The 20,481-nt window shown below is 34.6% G+C and overlaps 1 protein-coding gene across 1 annotated transcript in view; it reads right to left on the bottom strand.

The window, feature by feature from the left end:
* The window catches only part of Ush2a (usherin), a 748,724-nt gene that overhangs the window by 282,809 nt on the left and 445,434 nt on the right, over positions 1 to 20,481 (bottom strand). The window contains exon 37 of the mRNA XM_026388000.2: positions 13,437 to 13,616. Coding sequence (XP_026243785.2) covers positions 13,437 to 13,616 — 180 coding nt within the window. The remainder of the gene's footprint in view (positions 1 to 13,436; positions 13,617 to 20,481) is intronic.

The following is a 20,481-nucleotide window of genomic DNA, read 5'->3' as shown; positions in this document are numbered from 1 at the left end:
TAAACTAAATCTTTCTTTATAGGCCTAGAAATTTTGTACAATCAGAAGAATCACATGTCCTCATTTTCTTTGAGATACAGAGAGCATTAACACAAAGAACTCAAATTTAGTCAGGTCCAAAGAGAGGGTAACTTGGTAATTAACAATAATGATGCCATTGTTACATACTAATATTCTGAGTAAATGTATTCGCAGTAGTTTTAATAAAATTTTCTGTACCATATCTGCACAAAAGCTTCTACAACAGCAAGTCAAATCAGAAAATCTAAATTTTGTATCACAAGCCAAAGGAAGAAAGGCACATTACAACTCACAATGCACTTAAGAGATAAAAGTGCGGAAAAGAATATTTTCAGAAAAGTTATGATTCTTCGTTTCAAGATAGATCAAGATAAGGACTATCTTAAATATTGTCTTATTTTCATTCAAGTATATATTAGAAGTTTGTGGATGAATACGAAAGATTTTCAAACTAGATGGTGTGCAAGTAAGTACATAAAACCACATTGGGTAATAATGGGTCCAATACATTGTCTTTTTGTCTTCCATAAAGAGTGTATACTACATAATATTGCTTCTGATCAATGTTTTTTGAAAGGCTGTAAAAATGTTTAACCAATTATTTTTTCACCTCTCATTAGAGGATAAACTGAGGAGCATGGATCATGTAGCTAACCAGGAACGCACTCCAGTCCTTTCCCAAGGAGCTTCCAACACCCAACAGTACAACCAAACTATACCCTTGAAATTGGATTTGACACAGCTGTAGAGTCAAGCGGCTTCTTCAGACACTTGTTGATCAGTGCTTAGACATCTGTGTTTCCTCTGCTAAAGATGATATGAGAGGTCAGTGCAAGGCACGCCCACTGAATAATAGATGATGGTGACTCAAAACTAGGCTTCTATAGCCAGGCTCTAGGCTTCAATACAGTCTCTGCCTTTTCCCAGTTGCATGGCTTTAATGTACTAGTTGCAAGCCAAATTCCTCATGTGCAAATAAAGATAATGACAGCACTATCCTTGTAGAATTTGTGAGGATTAAATGAGGTATTGTATGCAAAACAGAGCTTGCACCTAGTAAATGCTAGCTTGTTATGAGTGATCATTGCATCAAAAAACTTTTTATGAGATAAAAGATTACATGATAATAATTGTTCTCTAGGTAACTGGAAGCTAAATCAGTCTACTCTGTGGAGTTACATTTATGAACTCCTAGAAGGAAAAAAAAAAACAAAAACCCTAACTATGAGATCTAACAGCCAGCCAACCCTGGAATCCAGGATAAAGCTATAACTGACTTGAAACACATTTGAAAACCCTACGGAGGAGGTGTAGCCACAAGACGCTCATTAAAGAAAACTCCCAGAGGGAAGAGATTCAGGTTTTAGTTACATGGAGCTCCTTGTAACAGATGTTCTGTGAAGGAATCAAAGAGCAGAGGAAATTTCCTTGACAGCATCTTCACAGTAGGACCGATTAGTGTTCCTCAGTGCATAAAACATCAGGCCTGTTGCTTTTTGGTGCCACAGGTAGGGCTCAGCATCTGGAACTGGTTATCCATGGTATCCCTAGCTGTCACATTCAGGAAGTCTGTGAGCAATGTGTCTACTTCCTTACATTGGAAAGGCCAATGGCCCTAAGAATGGAGTTTCCTTTCTGCATTCAAAAACAAGTTGAGCACAGGAGCCTGTTATGCACGTTTTTCCCTCAGTAATTCTGTGTCCCAGTTATAAAGTGTGAAATAGAAGCATGGACAAAATCACACAACATTTTTGATTTGAAGGTATTTCAGGGATGCTCTAGTTCTGTGGTTTTCAAACTTGGGCATGCATCCAAACTACCTGGTGGGGAGGGGAGTGAGAGGGCATCTGTTAAAATCTATTATATAGATTGGTTGACCTCAGCTTCAGAATTTCTGATTCAGTAGATGGAGGGTGGAGCTTAAGAATCTGCATTTGGAATAAGTTCCCAGGTAATGATGATGTTCCTAGTCTGGAATCCTGCTGTGGGAACCACTGATCTGGTTTAAGCGTGCCATTTTAGTGATGAGAAACCTGTAGTGTACTCAACTAAATTACTTGGGTCAAACCAAATAGCTAATGTGTGTAAGAGTCATTGGCAAAACTCAGGACTCTGAGACCTGAAAATAGAGAAGTTCCTTAGAAGATTGTCAGGTGAAATGACTCTGAAGAGCACCTTCAGAATAGGGCTGGTGATTTCACAGATGTAGACCTTATTATTACAGTTCACATCAGGTTTGTTTCTTGAGGTCTCCTCATTTGAGAGCTCAAACAAAAATCCAGCATGCATTTTGAGCTGCCATGGTTTAGTATGATTTTGTTTGTTTGTTTTGTACCAGAGACGGAACTCAGGGGTGTTGAAACACTGAACCATACCCTTATTTTTTATTTTGAGACAGGATCTTGCTAAGTTGCAGAGGGGCTCAAAAATTTGCTGAGGCGGGCCTTGAACTTGCCATCTTTCTACCTCAGCCTCTGGGATTAGAGGTATGCGCCACCACACCTGGCATTTGGTATGATTTTTAAGAAGTCACAAGGCTTCTCTGATTCTACTTTTCCCCCTTTCTCTGAAGCATCTATGGTTTAAACATTTTTTGTTTTCAAGTGACAGAAAGCCCAACCCATGGAGGCATAAATAATGAAAAGGGTTAATTGGCTCCTGTAAGAGAAAAGTCAAAACAAAACATTGATTTTCTTTTTAGGCAGCACTGGATTCAAAGGATCAAATTACACCAGCAGAATCCAGTTTACCTTCTCTCAGGTCTCTTCTGCTTTCCCCCATTCCCAGACTGCGTGGCTACATTCTTGAACTCTTTGCAGGACAAGGGTCTGGCAGAAGATTCAGTAGAATCCTGACTCAAATGCATGCAGGACAGGACTTCCAAGTCTGCTGATTATACTGTTTTATTGCGTTTCATTAGCTCTGTTTGGAGCACCTATATACCACTCCCCCACCAAGAAAAAAAATCACTGTGGCGAGGGGAACACAATGTTTTCACTGACCATAACATCCACTCACAACACCGGAGCTCTTGACCGTAACATCCACGCACAACACCACGCACAACACCAAGGAGGCAGGAAGGAAATTGAAATTCCATAAGCAAAAGAAAAATTGAAGGTGAGCTTGGGTCAGAAACATAATACAAAGCTTTTATTAGCCCCTGGAAACAAGTAGTCCCTCATTATCCCAGGGGAATATGTTCCAAGACCATCAGCAGATAAATAAAACTTCAGAGAGCACCAAACTCTGTAAATACAATACTTTTCTCTAAATATACATGCCTATAATAAACTTTAATTTATAAATTAGGTATAGTACAGATTAATAAATTTATGACAAAACAAATGTGAATTTCTTTTTTTATTCTTCTCAGTTTAACAGAAGATTTCTCGTTATTAACAGATTGTAGCAACCTTAGTATATGACTTCTTTTTCTTTTCATTTTAAGTTGACAACTTACATGTTTTCATTCAAAGGAAGCACTTACAACTTCTCTTTGACATATATGAATAGCCATCATTACTACTCTTGCACACTGAGACATTTTTATTAAAATGAGGGTTACTTGAACAGACTGGTATGATCTGATGACTGAGATGGCTACTTAATGAGTAACAGGTGAGTAGCATATACACCATGAATATGCTATACAAAAGGATGATTCAGAGTTCAGTGATGAAATGAGATGATAGGAGATTTCATTACACTATTCCAAACAATGTGCAATCTAAAACTTATAAATTGTTTATTTTTGGAATTTTCCATTTAATATTTTTAAACTACAGTTGACCCTGGGTAACTGAAATTGCAGAAAGTGAGACTACAGGCTAGGTGGGCTACCAAAGTAAGCTTATTAACTTCTGACTATGTGCCTACAACCACAGTAAACCATGAGAAGAACAGAGACAGAAAGATCAGCTATGACCGCTCTGTATATCAGCATTCATTCATTCATTCATTCATTCATTTTTTCATTCTTTGCCATGAATTTATTCTTTATTCTACTAGATGAGACATGACACACACATATATAACATTTAAATAAAAATGGAAGTGTAAATTCCAAAGTGGTCTATGAAGTGTGAGGGAAAGTACTAATTTCATAAAGCATATATTAGGGATAGGGTTGTGGTTCAGTGGAGAGCCTGTGCCTCATACTGGTGAGGCACTGGGTTCAATCCTAAGCATCACGTAAAAATAAATAAAGAAAAAAAATAAAGATATAGTGTCCATCTACAACTAAAAAAAATAAAAAAGAATAAAACATATATTAGATAACATTACATTCCAGTTTCATTTTCCCCAATTAATTACTAGTCAGAATATCATAGTGGTTATAATGAATGCACCCTGTTGTCCCAATCAAATTAAGCTTATTCTTCATTAAATTTTACAGGACTCTAGAAACATTAGACCCTGGGTGGTCTACACCCCTTTACAGAGATATGGTAGAAATTTCCATGATATTGCTAATAAAAAGAGATTAGAAGTGTGGCATTTAAGTATCTAAGATATATTAAGGTTTGTCTCACTTTTGCAAGAGTCTGTATACAAGCAGGTAAATGTTCATAGAATTTTATGCAAGTCAGGCACAGAGTTGACTTGCATAAAAGTCTGTCTATGATAAAAAAAGAAAACAATAAAAGAATAAGAGATTATTTTAAAGAAATAAAGCAAAAATTTCTTCAGGGCACTATAAGAATTCAAATAAAACTTGAAGTTGCTTTCAAACTGCAGAGCCATTCAGACAGACATGATTTTTTTTTTAACCTTAAAGATTTTAGATAAACCTTTCTTCCAAGATAAAAAAAGCAAAAAGGGGAATTGTACTTATTCTTTTTAAAAATATGATTTTTAAATATCAATGGAACTTAAAGGAACAATACTTCCCACTCCACTCCCCTGGCAAAGGAGAAAAAAAATGTGATTTTAATTAAAGTTTTTTTTCTTTTTTTTAGTCTATCTGCCTTGCCCCAGGATGCTCTAAAGATAGCTCTTAATTGTGCATGTGGGCGTGTGTATTGCTATATGAGCCACAAGAGAGTATGCAAATGTGAGAAGCTGGCAGCCCTTTGCTAGGGGCTTGTTGAGTCCATGGTAAGCACACTTCAAAGTTCCCTTCCCTCTTCTCCATGGCTCAGAAGTTAGTTCCTTTCTAAAGTGTTTTCATAAGCAGGAGGTTCATTGTCAAGATGGTGAATATGAAAAGTGAAGAAAATTTCACCAATTATAAGGTAAAAATGTATCCCTCTCTTTCTTGCTCTTGATACATCATTTTGTAAACATGCACACATACACACACACACAAACACACACACACACAGCAGAATAAACTATCCTTGCAAAAGGTAAAGGTAATTTTTTTTTATAAAAGTAAGCATGTTTAAGACAGTCATAAGTACTGTAGTTTAGTTCTTATAGTTGAGAGAAAGCATGGGTTAAACTAAATGGCCTAGTATATGTTTTCAAAAATATACTATTTTATTAAGAATTTAAATACTGTTTATTTGTTGAATCCACCTACTTTATTACCTTCAACGGGTTGATTTTTTTCCAGGGGAAAAATAGCAGCACATTTGGATGATATACACAGAAGTAAAACATTATGCACAACTATTCTAAAGATTCATATGAACTGGGTATAATATAAATTGTGTAGCTTTTAATATACTGAAAGTAAAGACAAACCATCTGTTTATGTGGTGGAATGTTGTTGTGTTAAAGAATGCTATTCCTCACCATCCTATATCTTCATTGCGGCTTTTACATTATAAAAGGCAGTTAATCTCATCTTTCCTGGTATCCTCTGAATAAAGTAATGCACCATCTTAGCCTTCTGTTTATTTACATTTCTAACCTACAGTTTATTTTTTTTTCATTCCATTCCTTTGCACCTTTTCAATTTTTAAGATCTACCATGGCCACCTGCATGTTAAAGTTTCTACTTATATCTTGCCAATAAATCAGTGAACAAAAAGCAGATGAAGAATAGAAAGCACATGTGGATGGGCTCTGTATTTGCACAGGGCAAGAAAGCTTTATCAATTTTGAGAACTATTAATTGCATTTTGAAAAGTAGCATGTTAACATTTTACTAAGAGAGAGTTTAAAAGGCATAGAAATATTTTACTGTTCTCTGCACTACAGTGGATGAGGAAAATGTAAGATAAAATGAGGCTTTGGTTTGCAATTTTTTTTTTCTTTTTGGTCTCTCCCTGTTTACTGAAATTCTAATTGCATTTAGGGATGGTATATAAAAAATAGCATTCTCCCTATGGTTGGTCAATAATGGTAACCACAGTCCACTCCTCTTAGTCTTAGAAAGGGATTTTGGTTAAAATTAGAAAACTGAAATGTTCAGTTCTTTCCTTAAAGAATTGAAGGAGGAAGACAAATTCACTTGAGCAAATCATGCCCTAAATCTTAGACTGAGTTCTTTAATATTAAATATTATTATTATTATTATTATTATTATTTAGTTGTAGTTGGACACAATACCTTATGTATTTATTTATTTTTATGTGGTGCTGAGGATGGAACCAAGGACCTCGAATGCTCGAGGGGAGCACTCTACCACTGAGCCACAACCCCAGCCCTTCAGGCTGGGTTCTTAATCAATTGAAGGGATATAATCAATATTTATTTTTTCCCCCTAAGGCAGAGCTGTTTCAACACTTAACCTAAGAGAAGAATTTGATGGCTCTGTCCTGCCCTCCTAGTAGACAGGCTGCTTCCAGGGTGGACCATCCTGCCACCTTGCACACACTTTCTTCTCTTAAATAGTAGGCACTCTCTTTACTAACTATTCTTCACCAATTTGCCAGACTAATAAAGAATTTCCATTTATTCTGTAATGCACAGAAACAGCAGCTGATGACTGTTTATTTCAAGGGCAAAATTCTGCAGCAATCTGTAGTATTATATATTTACCCAGGTATATTTTTCAAAAGTATTATATCAGCTGTGCTTCTCATTGTAATATCGCTTAAGCTGATGAATACTAGTAAAATAAGAGAAACTGGCTTCTATGAAAATGGTTTCATAAAACTCAAAAATTATGAAAATAAAACAATACTGTCAAATTAGTGTAGGAAAAATAACTGAAAGACAGGAGAAAATATAAAAGTCTAGAAAGAGTCTATAATTAGGTTATTCCTTACTCATTTTTTTTTAAATTAAAGGAACTTTAAAAGTAGGAATTATAAACTATACACTATGGGTACTTTTTGTAATAAAAATGATGGACTTATAAATAGCAAACCAAAAACCTAAGAAAATAATTTGACCCTATATAACAATAATTGGAAGGTAAATATATAATTATGTGTTATAAACTAAAGTTTTATTCAACATATATTTGGATTTTTTAGAATGTTCTATTATAACTCCCATTTTCAGTCCAATTGCCAGTCACTAAATATAAGTTAACTGAAATGCTACTAGGGATAGAATCCAGGGACACTTAACCACTCTAGAGCTACACCCACAGAGCTTTTAATTTTTATTTTTAGTTGTTAATAGACATTTTATTTATTTATTTATTTTTATGTGGTGCTGAGGATTGAACCCAGTGTCTTACACATGCTGGGCAAGCACTCTACAACTGAGACACAACCCCAGCTCACCCTTAGAGCTTTTTATTTTTTTTTATTTTGAGACAGGGTCTGCTGAGGCTGGCTTTGAACTTGTGATCCGCCTGCCTTAGCCTCCCAAGCTAAGGCTTACGGGCATGCACCACCAGGCCTGGCTGAAAATGGTGGTTAAAACAAAGAATTAGATACACACACACACACACACATAAGTAAAGAAACGCGCACACACAATCACACACACACAAGATGCATCAAAAGGGACTTATGTTATTTATTTCTATGGTGCTGTGGCAATCTTCACAGGACTAAGATAAATTAATTTTAGAATGAATTCAACCCTAAATGCTGGACTGAATTATAAAAATTGGTTATCTAAATAAAAGATGAATAACAAAAGATAAATTTCAGGGTTATTATCCAAGTTATAACTACAAAGTTTTGGTCATTGATTAAGCAAATATTTTGTGCTAGGCATTGGGGTTATAAAAAAAAACAACAACAAATCAAACACAGATAGATATGATTTCTGTCCTCAGAGGTCATAGTTAAAGGCAAAAATGTGAAGATTTAGACTCTAGAATAAAGAAATAACTAAAAATAATTTTGAAAATCACACACATAACATAGGAGCTCAGAATTTTTCTACATAATATTGAGTTTTAATCATTTAAAAAAAACTAGTGATATATATTTTTTAATATTTATCCTGAAATAAAATACAATATTAATTTTCACGTTAGGAAAGATTTTCTTAGATCGTCTCCAAGGAAAATGTTGATAAACATTTAGAGTCAGTGCTGTGCTCCTAGACCTCCAAAACTGAGAGCTATATAAGCATCTTTCTTTATAAAGTACCCAGCTTTGTGTATTTTGTTGTAGCAACTGAAAATGGACTGACACAATAGGAAAACAGAGCAAAGCACGCAGCAAGCACCAAATGTTTACTAAGACAGGTACTATGCCAAGCATCTTGAATATGCTGTGGTGTTAAATCCTGCGAACAATTCTTTCATGTGGAAGTTATCATCCTGCCTGTTTTCTAGATGAACAAACTGAGGCTGTTCTATTTATAGGTCTGCTCACAGTCTCTCAGTGAGTGAGTGAAAGAGGTAGATTTAAATCCATGTCTCTAGGACTCGAAAGTCTATGTTTTTAATATGTGCTTACATTTTCATTCCTAATGATATCACTCCTTTCATTTCATTGATGGTTTTAGGTGGGGAGTGTTATCAGGGAAGAAGGGAGATTTAAAAAAGAGACCCTTTAAAACAATCACTCTTAACTATTCTGCTTTCTCACTTTTGGATTTTCTAAAAACACATTTTGAAAAAATGAACAGGTTCCTCAGGCATAGTACTTTTATGAACTTCCAAAATTATAATAATCCCCATCCATTTAAAGGCATAAATAACAAATTATTTACTGCCAGGGAAAATCCCGATTAAGTTCACAAACTAAACAGGCTCTGAGTTCCTTCCACTATGACACTGAAGCAGTTCAGAAAAAGATAAACAGAAGAAAAATATTCCTTTTGGAAAAAAATATAAAATTTTCATAAAAAATCTGTTTCTAGCTCGTCAGTATGGAATTTGTCACTAATCATTTTAAACTATGCCCTTTTATGCTTCTTCTGTCTCTTTTCGCTTTCTGAGTAGTTCTTTGATGTAACAAAGACAGTTTCAGACAAGATTTCAGTTCATCTGGAAAAAAAAAGGGTTTAAGTCTGGAGGCAAAATGCAGTGTATTTAAAATTTATATACTCTATAATGCCTTTGTTCTGAACTTGAAGATCCTGCAAAACTTCTAAGCTTCTTTGCCTTCTTCTTCTAAGCTCATTTGTTCTTCCCGTGCTTATTATCATGCAACTGTGACTTTAACTGGTGGCTCCATCATTTAACTACATGCAGAGTCATGGCTGACCCTTTCTGATCAATTGCCAATCCATACAGGTTTGACTGATAAAAGAGCCAATTAGATTTAAGCAAATTAAGGGACATCACCAATGTCAACCACTTATTAAACTGAATGCTGAATTCCATGCATACAAAACACTAATGCACTGAGCCCCATTAAGCGTTGAAATCCTAACCCCATTAGTAACTCCAGACCTTGAAGGGGTAAAGGCCAGAGGAAAGTTTCATATTTATGGATTAACATTTGGATTCCGTTTTTATTTTTTTAATTCTTTTCCTAGAACTCTTGAACCTGTACCATAATGCTATTCAAGAGCTCAGATTAAGTATATTCTTCATTTCTAAGAGTATCTGAGTGCTAAATATGAGCATTATGTTATTACAAACAACCTAAAATATTGTAATTATGGAAGTACAAAAACCTGAGTGCACAGAGGTAGGGGAGGAGGTGCTACATAAATGAAAATAAGAGAACACCTCCAGTTTTCCAAATAAAATTTAAGATGAATTTATAAGTAAAACATGTGAGCTATTGGGGATATTTCCCTGCTCACCTACATGCTGAGCTATTGATGGTGTCCTTTTCTTACATTCATTTCGGTGTTCATATAAACCTGGTTTTTATCATATTTTTAATCACATTTTTTCTCATCAGAAAAACAAACATAGCTACTAGCAGATCCATTGTTCGCAACCATCCTACTAAGAGATATGAACCATACCCAAATTCTTCATATCATGTTCCTTTACCTCTCCTTTCTAAATTCCTATATAAACCAAGGACCATTCACCCCCAGCTCACTGGAGTAACCACTCGAGGGGAGAAACCAGAGTGATGAGATGATGAAACCTGGGAATATTCCCTACCTCCAGTATTCCCTCCCTTTTGACAGTCAGTACTGCAATTATGTTTACATGGCCATAGCTTTTCTACAGTGGACAGCAGAGCACAGAAAAGGTCATACTTTTGCAGCTGAGAACCACTATAAGGTGGCTGAGGTAAAAATGAAACCTGGGCAGCACTGGAGCAATGATAAGCTTATGATTTAAAACTAGTAATTAAGCTATCTTGACTGATTTATTTATTCATGCATTCACCAATTATTCATTATGTGCCTACCAGGTGTCATGTTGGGTCTAGGCACTAAAGATAAAAATGTGAATAAGAAACAGTCCCTGATGCATAGGGTCTCATAACCAGTGATTGTGATGGTCAAATTAAACAGGCGATTTTAATGTGACGTGGTGCTTGTGCTCTGGGACACAGAAGGGCCCTATCTCCATCTTTGTTGGTGAGGGACAACTTGCTGATGGGCTGATTTCTCAGTGAAAACTTCAAAAATGAGTCAGACTTGGACAGAGCAAAGAAGCAAAAGGAGTTTTCCAGGCTACATTGTATAGCAAACATTTGATAAAGAAAAAAAAATAGCCTTTTTGTTTGCCCCAACCTTCTATGATTACGTTTTTAATCTATACTGAAAAGAAAATATAGCTAAAGATGTTATCATTACAATCTTACATAATCTAGTATTGAAAGATACTAAGAATTCCACATCACCATAAAAGAGATCTAGTTTTTGAAATCAGAGAAATGCCAATAATGATAAAATCCAAATATAATGGAAAAGTAAATAGCACATAGAACCTTCTCTGCGCATAAGTTGGTTAGCTCCTGTATATCGGTTCATTTATTATTCATTTCAGTATGAAACACAGTTCACTGGACAGGGGCATGGAAGATTTCTTTAATAACTCTCAGTACTAATTTAATTCTACTTAAACACACATATTCTAGTGAATGCCACATGCTTTTCAGCATGATTTTTATGTGTAAATCAGGATAATATGTTTTCAGATCATTAAGTAAAAGGAAGCATGAACTAAAACCTATTTAATCAATGAGGTATCACCTTTAAACTGCCACAAGGTCATAAAAAAGATAATTTCAAAGCTATAAGTTTCCTAATTGTAATCAACAACAATCTAATGATGAAAGAAAGTATGTCCTAATGGCTATAATAAACTTGAGCAAATCTCTGTCTGTCTTTGAAGACATTTGCTTCCTCTTTGGGTGAAGAGCCTTCCCCTAAATTCTGAATTTCTGAATACATACCACGAAATATCGCATTGGGCTCAGAAAACATTATGATAATGACACAGATAAGCATCCTCAGGGTGAGAGGAAGATAAGCCTCACTTAGCAGTTTGATTCTGTTCCACTGCCTCAACATAAAACAATATTTTAGTTTCTTCTTGTTTACATAATATTAACCCTTCTACTCAATACACCCACACAGTGTGTACTGAGTTACAGTGGGAGCTTTCTGGTTTCAACTGAATCATCTAATAAAAATGATTAGGACCATACATTCTAAAATATACAAGCAATAAATTTAATCAGGCTTATTTTATCAATACAAGCTAAATTACTCTAAGTTATACATTATCCAAATCAGTGTAAATGCTGTAAAGTGAATATATAACTCATTAAATATTCTATTTATCCTGTTAAGTATTCATATGCAACTTAAAATTTCTACTAAAGTACCAATTGCTCTTGATTCCTAAATATGAATGAAGGGTATTAAATACCAAGGTTTAGCATCATCACAAGTTTCTGCTATTTCTTGCGGGTGGATTAGAGGGAAAAATGAAGATATGATTACCCAATGCTCCTTTCTTTGGTTTTGTTTTGTGTTGTGTTCTCTAATTAAAAATAAGCATCTATCCAAATTCAACTTCTTTTTAAAATTAATTCATGAAATCTGATACTTACCCATATTGATCAGTCCTGGAAATCTCTTTTAAGCATTCTTTTCTCAAATAATGTGGCTTCTGCCATTTAGAATTTTAAGTGTTTTAGTAAATATCCATTCATTAATTCTCATAATGTCATAAAAGGAAAGAATTGTGAGTGGTTCTCATGCCACAACAGGTAATAAATCTTTTCCTGAGGAAAGAGATTTCATAGGAACTACAGATACAGCTGTATTTTTCTCCAGTGATGTGGCATTTTTCTGCTGTTAAGCTCTTTATGACCAGAGGGAGATTTAGTTATGCAGCTCTGTAGATGGCTGATAACAAGACCATGATGTTCTTCCTCAGTCCACAACACCCTGGTTCCTGGAAGTGCGGCTATAGAGCACATAATTATGGTCCTAGGGTCCTTCTCCTTGGATATTTTCAGAAAGTATACATTCCTGAACACTCAACTGAGAATCGAGCCCTTATTATGAGGCATGTTTTCTGTTCAAGGGCCAGATATACCAGTCTGAGAGGGAAGTTCTTCTTAGCACTTAGTTCGCATAAATAGGATAATGGTGGAGTTGATTAAAGATCAAAGTAACATTGATTTTGGCAATTTTAACTAACTTGAATCAACTTTTAATAGAAATATTTAAAATATACACATCCAAACTATATTACATTAGCACCACTAAAACATAATCATTAGGATATACAGTAAAAGTGTTTGTCCAGTGGCATGAGTACAGTGTTCTAGTCTGTGTAATGCCCTTTTTGCCAAACACAAAAGCATCTAAACTAGTTCCTCAGAAAACCAACAATGAGAAACATTTGCAGTAGAAAATTAAAGCTTCAATTTAAAAATAAAAACTTTGAATCTAAGTGAAGTCTCAAATAAAAAGCATTTTCAACCTTCTTAACATGCAGAAAGCCAGAGATATGTATATGTGTGTTTAGTACGTATACATACATATACATATAGTACAAGATGAAAACAGACTCAACAACAAAAGAATATTAATAAGTCTCAATAAATGAAACAACCAGAGATTCAACGGAACCTCTAAGTTTTGATTCCAACAATAAACAAGATATTCAATGGTGACTTAGTGCCTAAGACATTTAATTAAAATTAGAGAGCCAATAGTTTTCATAGACTTACCCCCTGGTGGCATTGCAATCGTTATAGCGTCACTTATCAAGCTGCCTTGGCTATTGGTAGCATTCACTTGCACAGTATAGTTAGTAAAAGGAACCAACCCATCAATGGGCACCCAAAGGTTGGAGTCTCCACTGCTGTGCATGACTTCTGTGCCACTCAGAAGAGTGTAGTTATTACCTGCTGATTAAAAAAAGAAAATTACTGACCTTAGTATAAGAGCTCTTTCTACAATTTGAAGATTTAAGGGGAGGGGTTCCTGAACCTCTTGTAATAAATAGCACTATAACAGCACTGCCCTAAGCTACACTGTAGGCACTCCCATCAATGTGCACTCTCATGTTACTATGTTGTGAACAAAACCAAACCTGGGCTGACAGTTCCAATTCATTTATTGTTGTAATTGAAATAGCTTGACTGATATTTGAAAATAGTATGAAACCATATCACAAGTATCATGAATAGAAGAAAAAATATTGCACAGATAATTGTATTATTTAATGAGTTGTGTTTTACTGAGTTGTGTTTTAATGAGTTGTGTTTACATTTTATCCTTTTTGAGGTTTTCTTTTTATCCTTGAATTCTCATGGGTGTGCAGAAAGAAATAACACAGTTCACTCCAAGTAGGATGGTCCTAGATATAAATCGAATACTCAGATACATGTCAGATGTTTTCTATGTCATCATCTGTGGTATGTTCTGTTCACCTTGCTCAAGAGGTGGGTTTTCTTTGTACTTAATACCCCTTCAAATAGGAATTGGTCAGAATATCCTAAAAAGCAACTGGAGATGGGAGATAAATCATGTTCACTTTGATCAAACGTGGTTTTTAGTTCTATTGGTAAATGCAGGGAGGTCCCGGACTTTGTAACAGAATGACTTCCAATATATCTCATCCATGTGCCACCACCCCATCCTCACCAAGCTTTAGCAACCCATTCTCAAGTCTCAGCATATCTGGGACATGGAAAAAGACTGGTGCCTAACAACAATGAGTTCTCTCTCCTGTGCACCACAGGATTATGCTGAAAGTTCAGAAGAATTAGAAATTAAGGTTAAAACCAGAAAAGGGTTATGACTGAAAACTATAATATTTATTTCACTTTCTACATTAAGACTTTCCTGAGAAGTTTACATGAGGCCACTATTTTCCAAAATATGGCTTACTTTTAGTCAAATATTACTAATGTGTTATAATTATTCTTTAAAAACATAGAAAATAAAATCATGGCATTTGCAAGTAAATGGATGGAATTAAGAGAAGATAATGCTAAGTGAAGTTAGCCAATCCCCCCAAAAAACAAATGCTGAATGCTTTCTCTGATATAAGGAGGCTTATTCATAGGGGGTAGAGAGGGGGAGCATGGGAGGAATAGACAAACTCTAGATAGGGCAGAGGGGTGGGAGGAGGAAGGATGGGGCATGGGGTTAGAAATGATGGTGGAATGTGATGGACATCATTATCCAAAGTACATGTATGAAGGCATGAATTGGTGTGAATATAATTTGTATACAACCAGAGATATTAAAAATTTGTGCTCTAAATACGTAATATGAATTATAATGCATTCTGCATTATAAATAATTATTTATTTATAAATAAAAATAAAAACATAGAAAAAAGAACCATTAAGAATATTAATATTTACTTCAACTAGGCATTTTTTGTCTGCCAAAACATTTTTAAAATGTACATTTCATCTTTTCTACAAATTCTACAGATAAAGGCAAATGAATAAAAAACACAGAATAATTGAACTTCATTGGGTAAAGAAGGATATTTGCTATATCTCCAGGTACTGATATAATCTTTATTGATTAGATAATTAAAAAGTAAAAGATAGCCACATGCTAAAAGTAATCTTGCATTTTACAGTAGTTTTAATGGTTGCAATATTCACGAAATATATTTTAACACAGTTTAGCAGCAAAGCATATTGCAAAGGGAAGAACATAAATTTGGTTTTTAGAGGGTCCCACTTTCAAACTAGTCTGTCCTTGTATTTTAAGTAATGCATCCTTTGCAAAGTTACTTAGTGTTTATAAATCTCTCATTGTTAATCTATGAACTAAGAATGCTAATTACAGTGTAGAATGATTGTGAGATTTGAGGGATTTTTTATTCTTATATCTAGCACATAAGTGTTGCTCATAAAAAAACTATTATTTAAATATTTTCTTGGGTTCCTGAATATACTACATTAAATATAATTGGAAAAGTACTACTCTAAGAGGCACTGTGTACGCTGCCATCAATGTATATACTATTTACTTTATTGCCTTGTGAATAAAATGACACCTGGGATAACATCTTCAATTCATTCATCATAGTGATCACAACAACCAGGAATTATGCTACTGTTTTTGTTATAACCTGTACAACTCATACACTGCAGAGAAACATTTAGAATTAGCACCCTGTATTTTACTTTCTTAGAAGCAATTACCTACTACTAAATTATCTGTCTCTCCTAACCTAACAAAGTAATATCAATCAAAATTCTATGGCTTTCAATGAACAAAACAATGGTAATCTCATCCACTACTATTATGCCATTGGCCCATCAGGTTATATTTCAATTCTGAAATTAATGAAGCTCAAATAATGCAAAAGGGAATCTGATGGTTAGTTATGACACACTCATTTTCATGAAATATGGTTAAGACAGACAAAAACTTTAAAATATGTAGAATTTTTAAAAAGATACGTAACAATTTTGGGATAGAGAAAGTAGCTGAAAAATTTATCACTGCTAAATACTAGGGTATGTGTTTTCCATTACAAGAAGAAATCCCTAGTAGCATACAATCATTGACCACTCTGGACTTGAAATTGGCACATTCAAAGGAGTGGATTATTCCAGAGGATAAATGGCACTTATGGGTTAAAATAAAATAGTAACAAATTTTATTCATTTTCAGTAAAGCCAGATAAAAAGACATTTGTAATTTAAAAAATGATTTAAGGTTCTCAACTGCAATTAGATAATGTATTTTTATATATGTGTAATGCTTATTAGCAAAAAAGTTCTGAAACTTTCAAAATAGTCTTTGGTAATTTTGCTGTGCATTAAAAATTTCCAAATTATGCACTTGTGGTTTTCGTAGGTTCTTTACAGCTGGTCCACTTGATTCAACTGAAGATGATTGAGTTCCAGCTGCATGCACGGAGGAAACTTGGCTGAAGGCAAATGAGAACATGTTTCAAATAAATAAACATATTTCTTGCAGTTAAAATATCTAGTTAAGATTAAATGTGAATCCTTTGTCATCACTAAGAACAATTACATGATTAGCCTCAGAAGGTCCCAAGTTTCCAAGACACCTAACTACCCAGAAACATTTTCAGTTACAGTTGAAATAAGTGCCATCATTGTCATATCCTGTTGTAAAATTTCAAAAAGTTCAGCCTACCCTAAAGTGACCCAGGCAGATTCTCCTCTGACTCTGAAGTAGCATAACTGTGCACATCTTATAAAAGCCTGAAATTGCAAAACAACAAAAATTCTACAATTAAGCCAGGAGAGCATTATTTTACACATTTCCAGTCAGGTGCAAATGTAATACCAATGAATAAACATCTATTATAATATCAGTGAAGTTTTATTCCTTGCATTTTGTTTGTTATTGAAGCAAAATTTGAGCTTCAAAACAAACACTATCTCTAGCTTTGAAAATAGCATGACAGGGGGAAATATATTAAGTACCACTTTATTCTAAGTTTCCTAGATAACAACATTAATACATGGTAATTATACAATTAGTTGTAGCATTAAGTTCTAGTTATAGAACAATGATTACTCAGTAATTATAAGAAGTATATAATTACTCAATAATTATGAGAAGTATGCAATTACATAACCATTTTACTCAGCTCAAAAAAGAACATGTATATCTCCAGGAACCACGCAGCCAAGTGAGTCTAATGCTCTCTCACCTCCACTAACACACAGTTCCATTCACAAACCTAGAGTCAATGACAGAATTTCGATTCTTAATGCAGCTCAAAAATTTCCAGAGTCAATACCAAAAATGGACCCACAAATTGCAGTTCTTGCTCCTCCTCATGAACCCCCTCCATGTTTCCTCCTTGCTCTTTACCAATTTGCATTTCTAGATGTTGGGTAAAGATCCTTAAAATTCAAATACTCAGATTGCCCCTCTTGAGTGGGTTGTGGCTTACCACTTTTCACTGCATAAACTTGGTTTCACTGGGCTGGAAAATACATCCCTGATGGTTCAGCCTTAAAAATCAAGCTAGAAAATGCTAAGTTGATAAGCATTTCCTATCACAGGTGACCATTCTGGCCTCAGCTCTCACCATATTTGTGAGTATAAATGGATGGTGCAGGTGCATTTAAGCTTCTGTGTTCTGGAACCACAACTTCCCCCAACCCCTATCCACAGACTGTGACTTTTAGTTGAGCTACCTGCATCCCCATTCTTTGGTTTGGACTGAACCATTTAACTTTAACTGGAGATTGCTCTAAACTCTACAGAATGTGGTTGTCTTTTATCAGTGTTCCAAGTTTCACCTGCATCAAAATCACCTGCTTCATAGACGTTCATATAGTTCAGTTGCACCCTAGACTTACTAAATGAGAATATCAGATGTCAGGGTCCAGAAACTACTGCATGATTCTTCTCCAGTAAGTTGAAATTTGAGAATTACTAATTATTCAATCTGTAGTTAGGATGGTCTTAAAGCAGTGATCAAAATTAATTCTCTCTGCTTCTAAAAGTAGCTAGATCACATTTGGCATCCTTATTAATGGTGGTTTTAAACTATAGTGTTGGGCTATAAAATGTTTACTCTATTAGTGAAATAATGTATTCAAAGAGTATAAAACTAATGATTAAACTAGATCTATCTTTACAGACTGAAAAATGTAAATCTTATATGGTTGTTCTATGAGAAATTTTAAAATGTGCATAAAAACAATTTTATTAAATGAGTAATCATTATTGCACATCTGAGAACAATAATTTCAGAATTTTTGATTGAAGGATTCTGTTTTTCTCTCTCCCTCTTCTCTCACTGAGGATGCAAGGGAAGAAAAATATTTTTGTACACTGGCCCACATCATGCATCACAAGAAGAAATAAGTTTTGTATAGATCATGTAAAATTTTTAAATAAACTCCTAATTGCTATTTCTGAATGTTCCATATTCCAAAGCATCTTTGGAAATGTTAAATCATCTTTCCTATTTCATTCTGAAAAAAAAGTGCTAAATGAAGAAATAGACAAAATAAATTCCACATGACCAACAGATCTCACTGGTAAAAAGATCTTTTTCTCAGTTTTAAATGGGAAGACCTATTAAATGGCAACATCATCAATGCCAGTTTTCTAAGGTGAAAAGCTTATCTTTAGTGTTATTGGTTGAATAGCAAGATATTTTCTATTTAATCATTTTTTAAGCAAAAATCAACATAAATGGATATTTTCACATGTATGATGCAGAGATGTAAATATAAATGATTGTTGTCCTGGGAACACCATCCCGTGGGATTCTCCAGATTGAAATAACACAAATGAGTATCCTTTCCCATTCTTGTTATAATCATTGTCACAAGAATTTTAATGCACCATATATTCCATAATTTTTTCCCTCTGTACTGTACTGCTGTGACCTTTTCAATATTCTATAATTTGACTGGCTGGCCATTTCTGTTCTCTCCTTTTTACAGCCTTATTAACTTGTGGGAAAGAGGTGAAGTGAACAACCAATCAGAATACATAATATTGCAAAGGTCAGCGTAGTCCTGTACAGTATCATCACACACGGAATACTGTATGCCAGGCATTAACATCCTGATATCTTATTCATGTGACAAAGATTGTAACAAGAACAGAAAATGGCACAACATGAATCCATTCTCATGACAAAGATTATAATGAGAAATGACAGCGAACAAACCAAGCTGATTCTTGTTACCTTGTGAGGATTTTATATGTCAGACCTGGTCCTGCTTTAAGTTAGCCTTTTTCTGAATCCAATTACACCTTAAGGTAGAAAAAGTGTTAACTAATTTTCCCACTTCTCGTATAAGAAAATGCTGTATTTTTCCTGTTATGGGAAATACAGGAAAAAATACAGGAGGCTGGCTTTCCTGTATGTAGGTATCAATTTTAGAGTTGTTTGGCCCCATCTCACTATAATATAATATAATTCTGCCAATACAGTATACTGCAGATCAGGGCAAAGAGGCATAACAGTCCTTTATTGTGAGCTAAGAATTTCAGATTGCTGTAGATAACACATATTAATGTTTAAGCTACTTTTCTTTATTTTACATTAAGATATTATTTTAAGTTATTTTATCCACAAAGAAAGTGTATCCTCCAAATTCCATCATTCCAATAGATCTTTGCATGGTAGGGATGTGAAAGCTGTTGGTCCTTTATTTTGTAATAATATAAGGACAATGGAATTTTGGAGCTGGCCCTAAGTTTTTGACAATATAAAAATACTTATTGATATATGCCTGTATAGCTTTCTTCTTCCTCTTCTTTTTTTGGGGGGTGGATAACCAGAGACTGAAGTCAGGGACACTGGATCACTGAGCCACATCCCCAGCCCTCTTTTGTATTTTATTTGGAGACAGGATCTCACTGAGTTGCTTAGCACCTTGCTCTTGGTGAGGCTGGCTTTGATCCTCCTGCCTCAGCCTCCTGAGCTGCTAGGATTACAGGTGTGAGCCACCACACTCAGTTAGCTTTCTTCTTCATAGAACATTTTGAAAGAGGAAGAAAGAACTAGCCTTTGAGTCACTTAGTCCTCTAAGAAAGTCAGTGTTCTACTAATGTATTATATGTCTTATCATTACTATAATTATGCATAAGTGATTTAAATTAGTTGTCATCTAGTAAAAGGTGTATTTCCTTGATTTCTCTTTAAATTGCTAATATAAAACTTGTACTTAAGGGAATAAATCCAGATCAACTCACCAAAAGATGGTTCAGAAATATTGGACCTGACTGTGCTCATGCAAAAGGAGTCTTTGCTGTACAGATACTGAGGATCTTTTTGTTTTGTTCTAT

The sequence above is a fragment of the Urocitellus parryii genome, chromosome 9 (genome assembly GCF_045843805.1).
Source record: "Urocitellus parryii isolate mUroPar1 chromosome 9, mUroPar1.hap1, whole genome shotgun sequence".
Lineage (NCBI taxonomy): Eukaryota > Metazoa > Chordata > Mammalia > Rodentia > Sciuridae > Urocitellus > Urocitellus parryii.
This window is presented reverse-complemented; position numbering and strand designations above follow the sequence as displayed.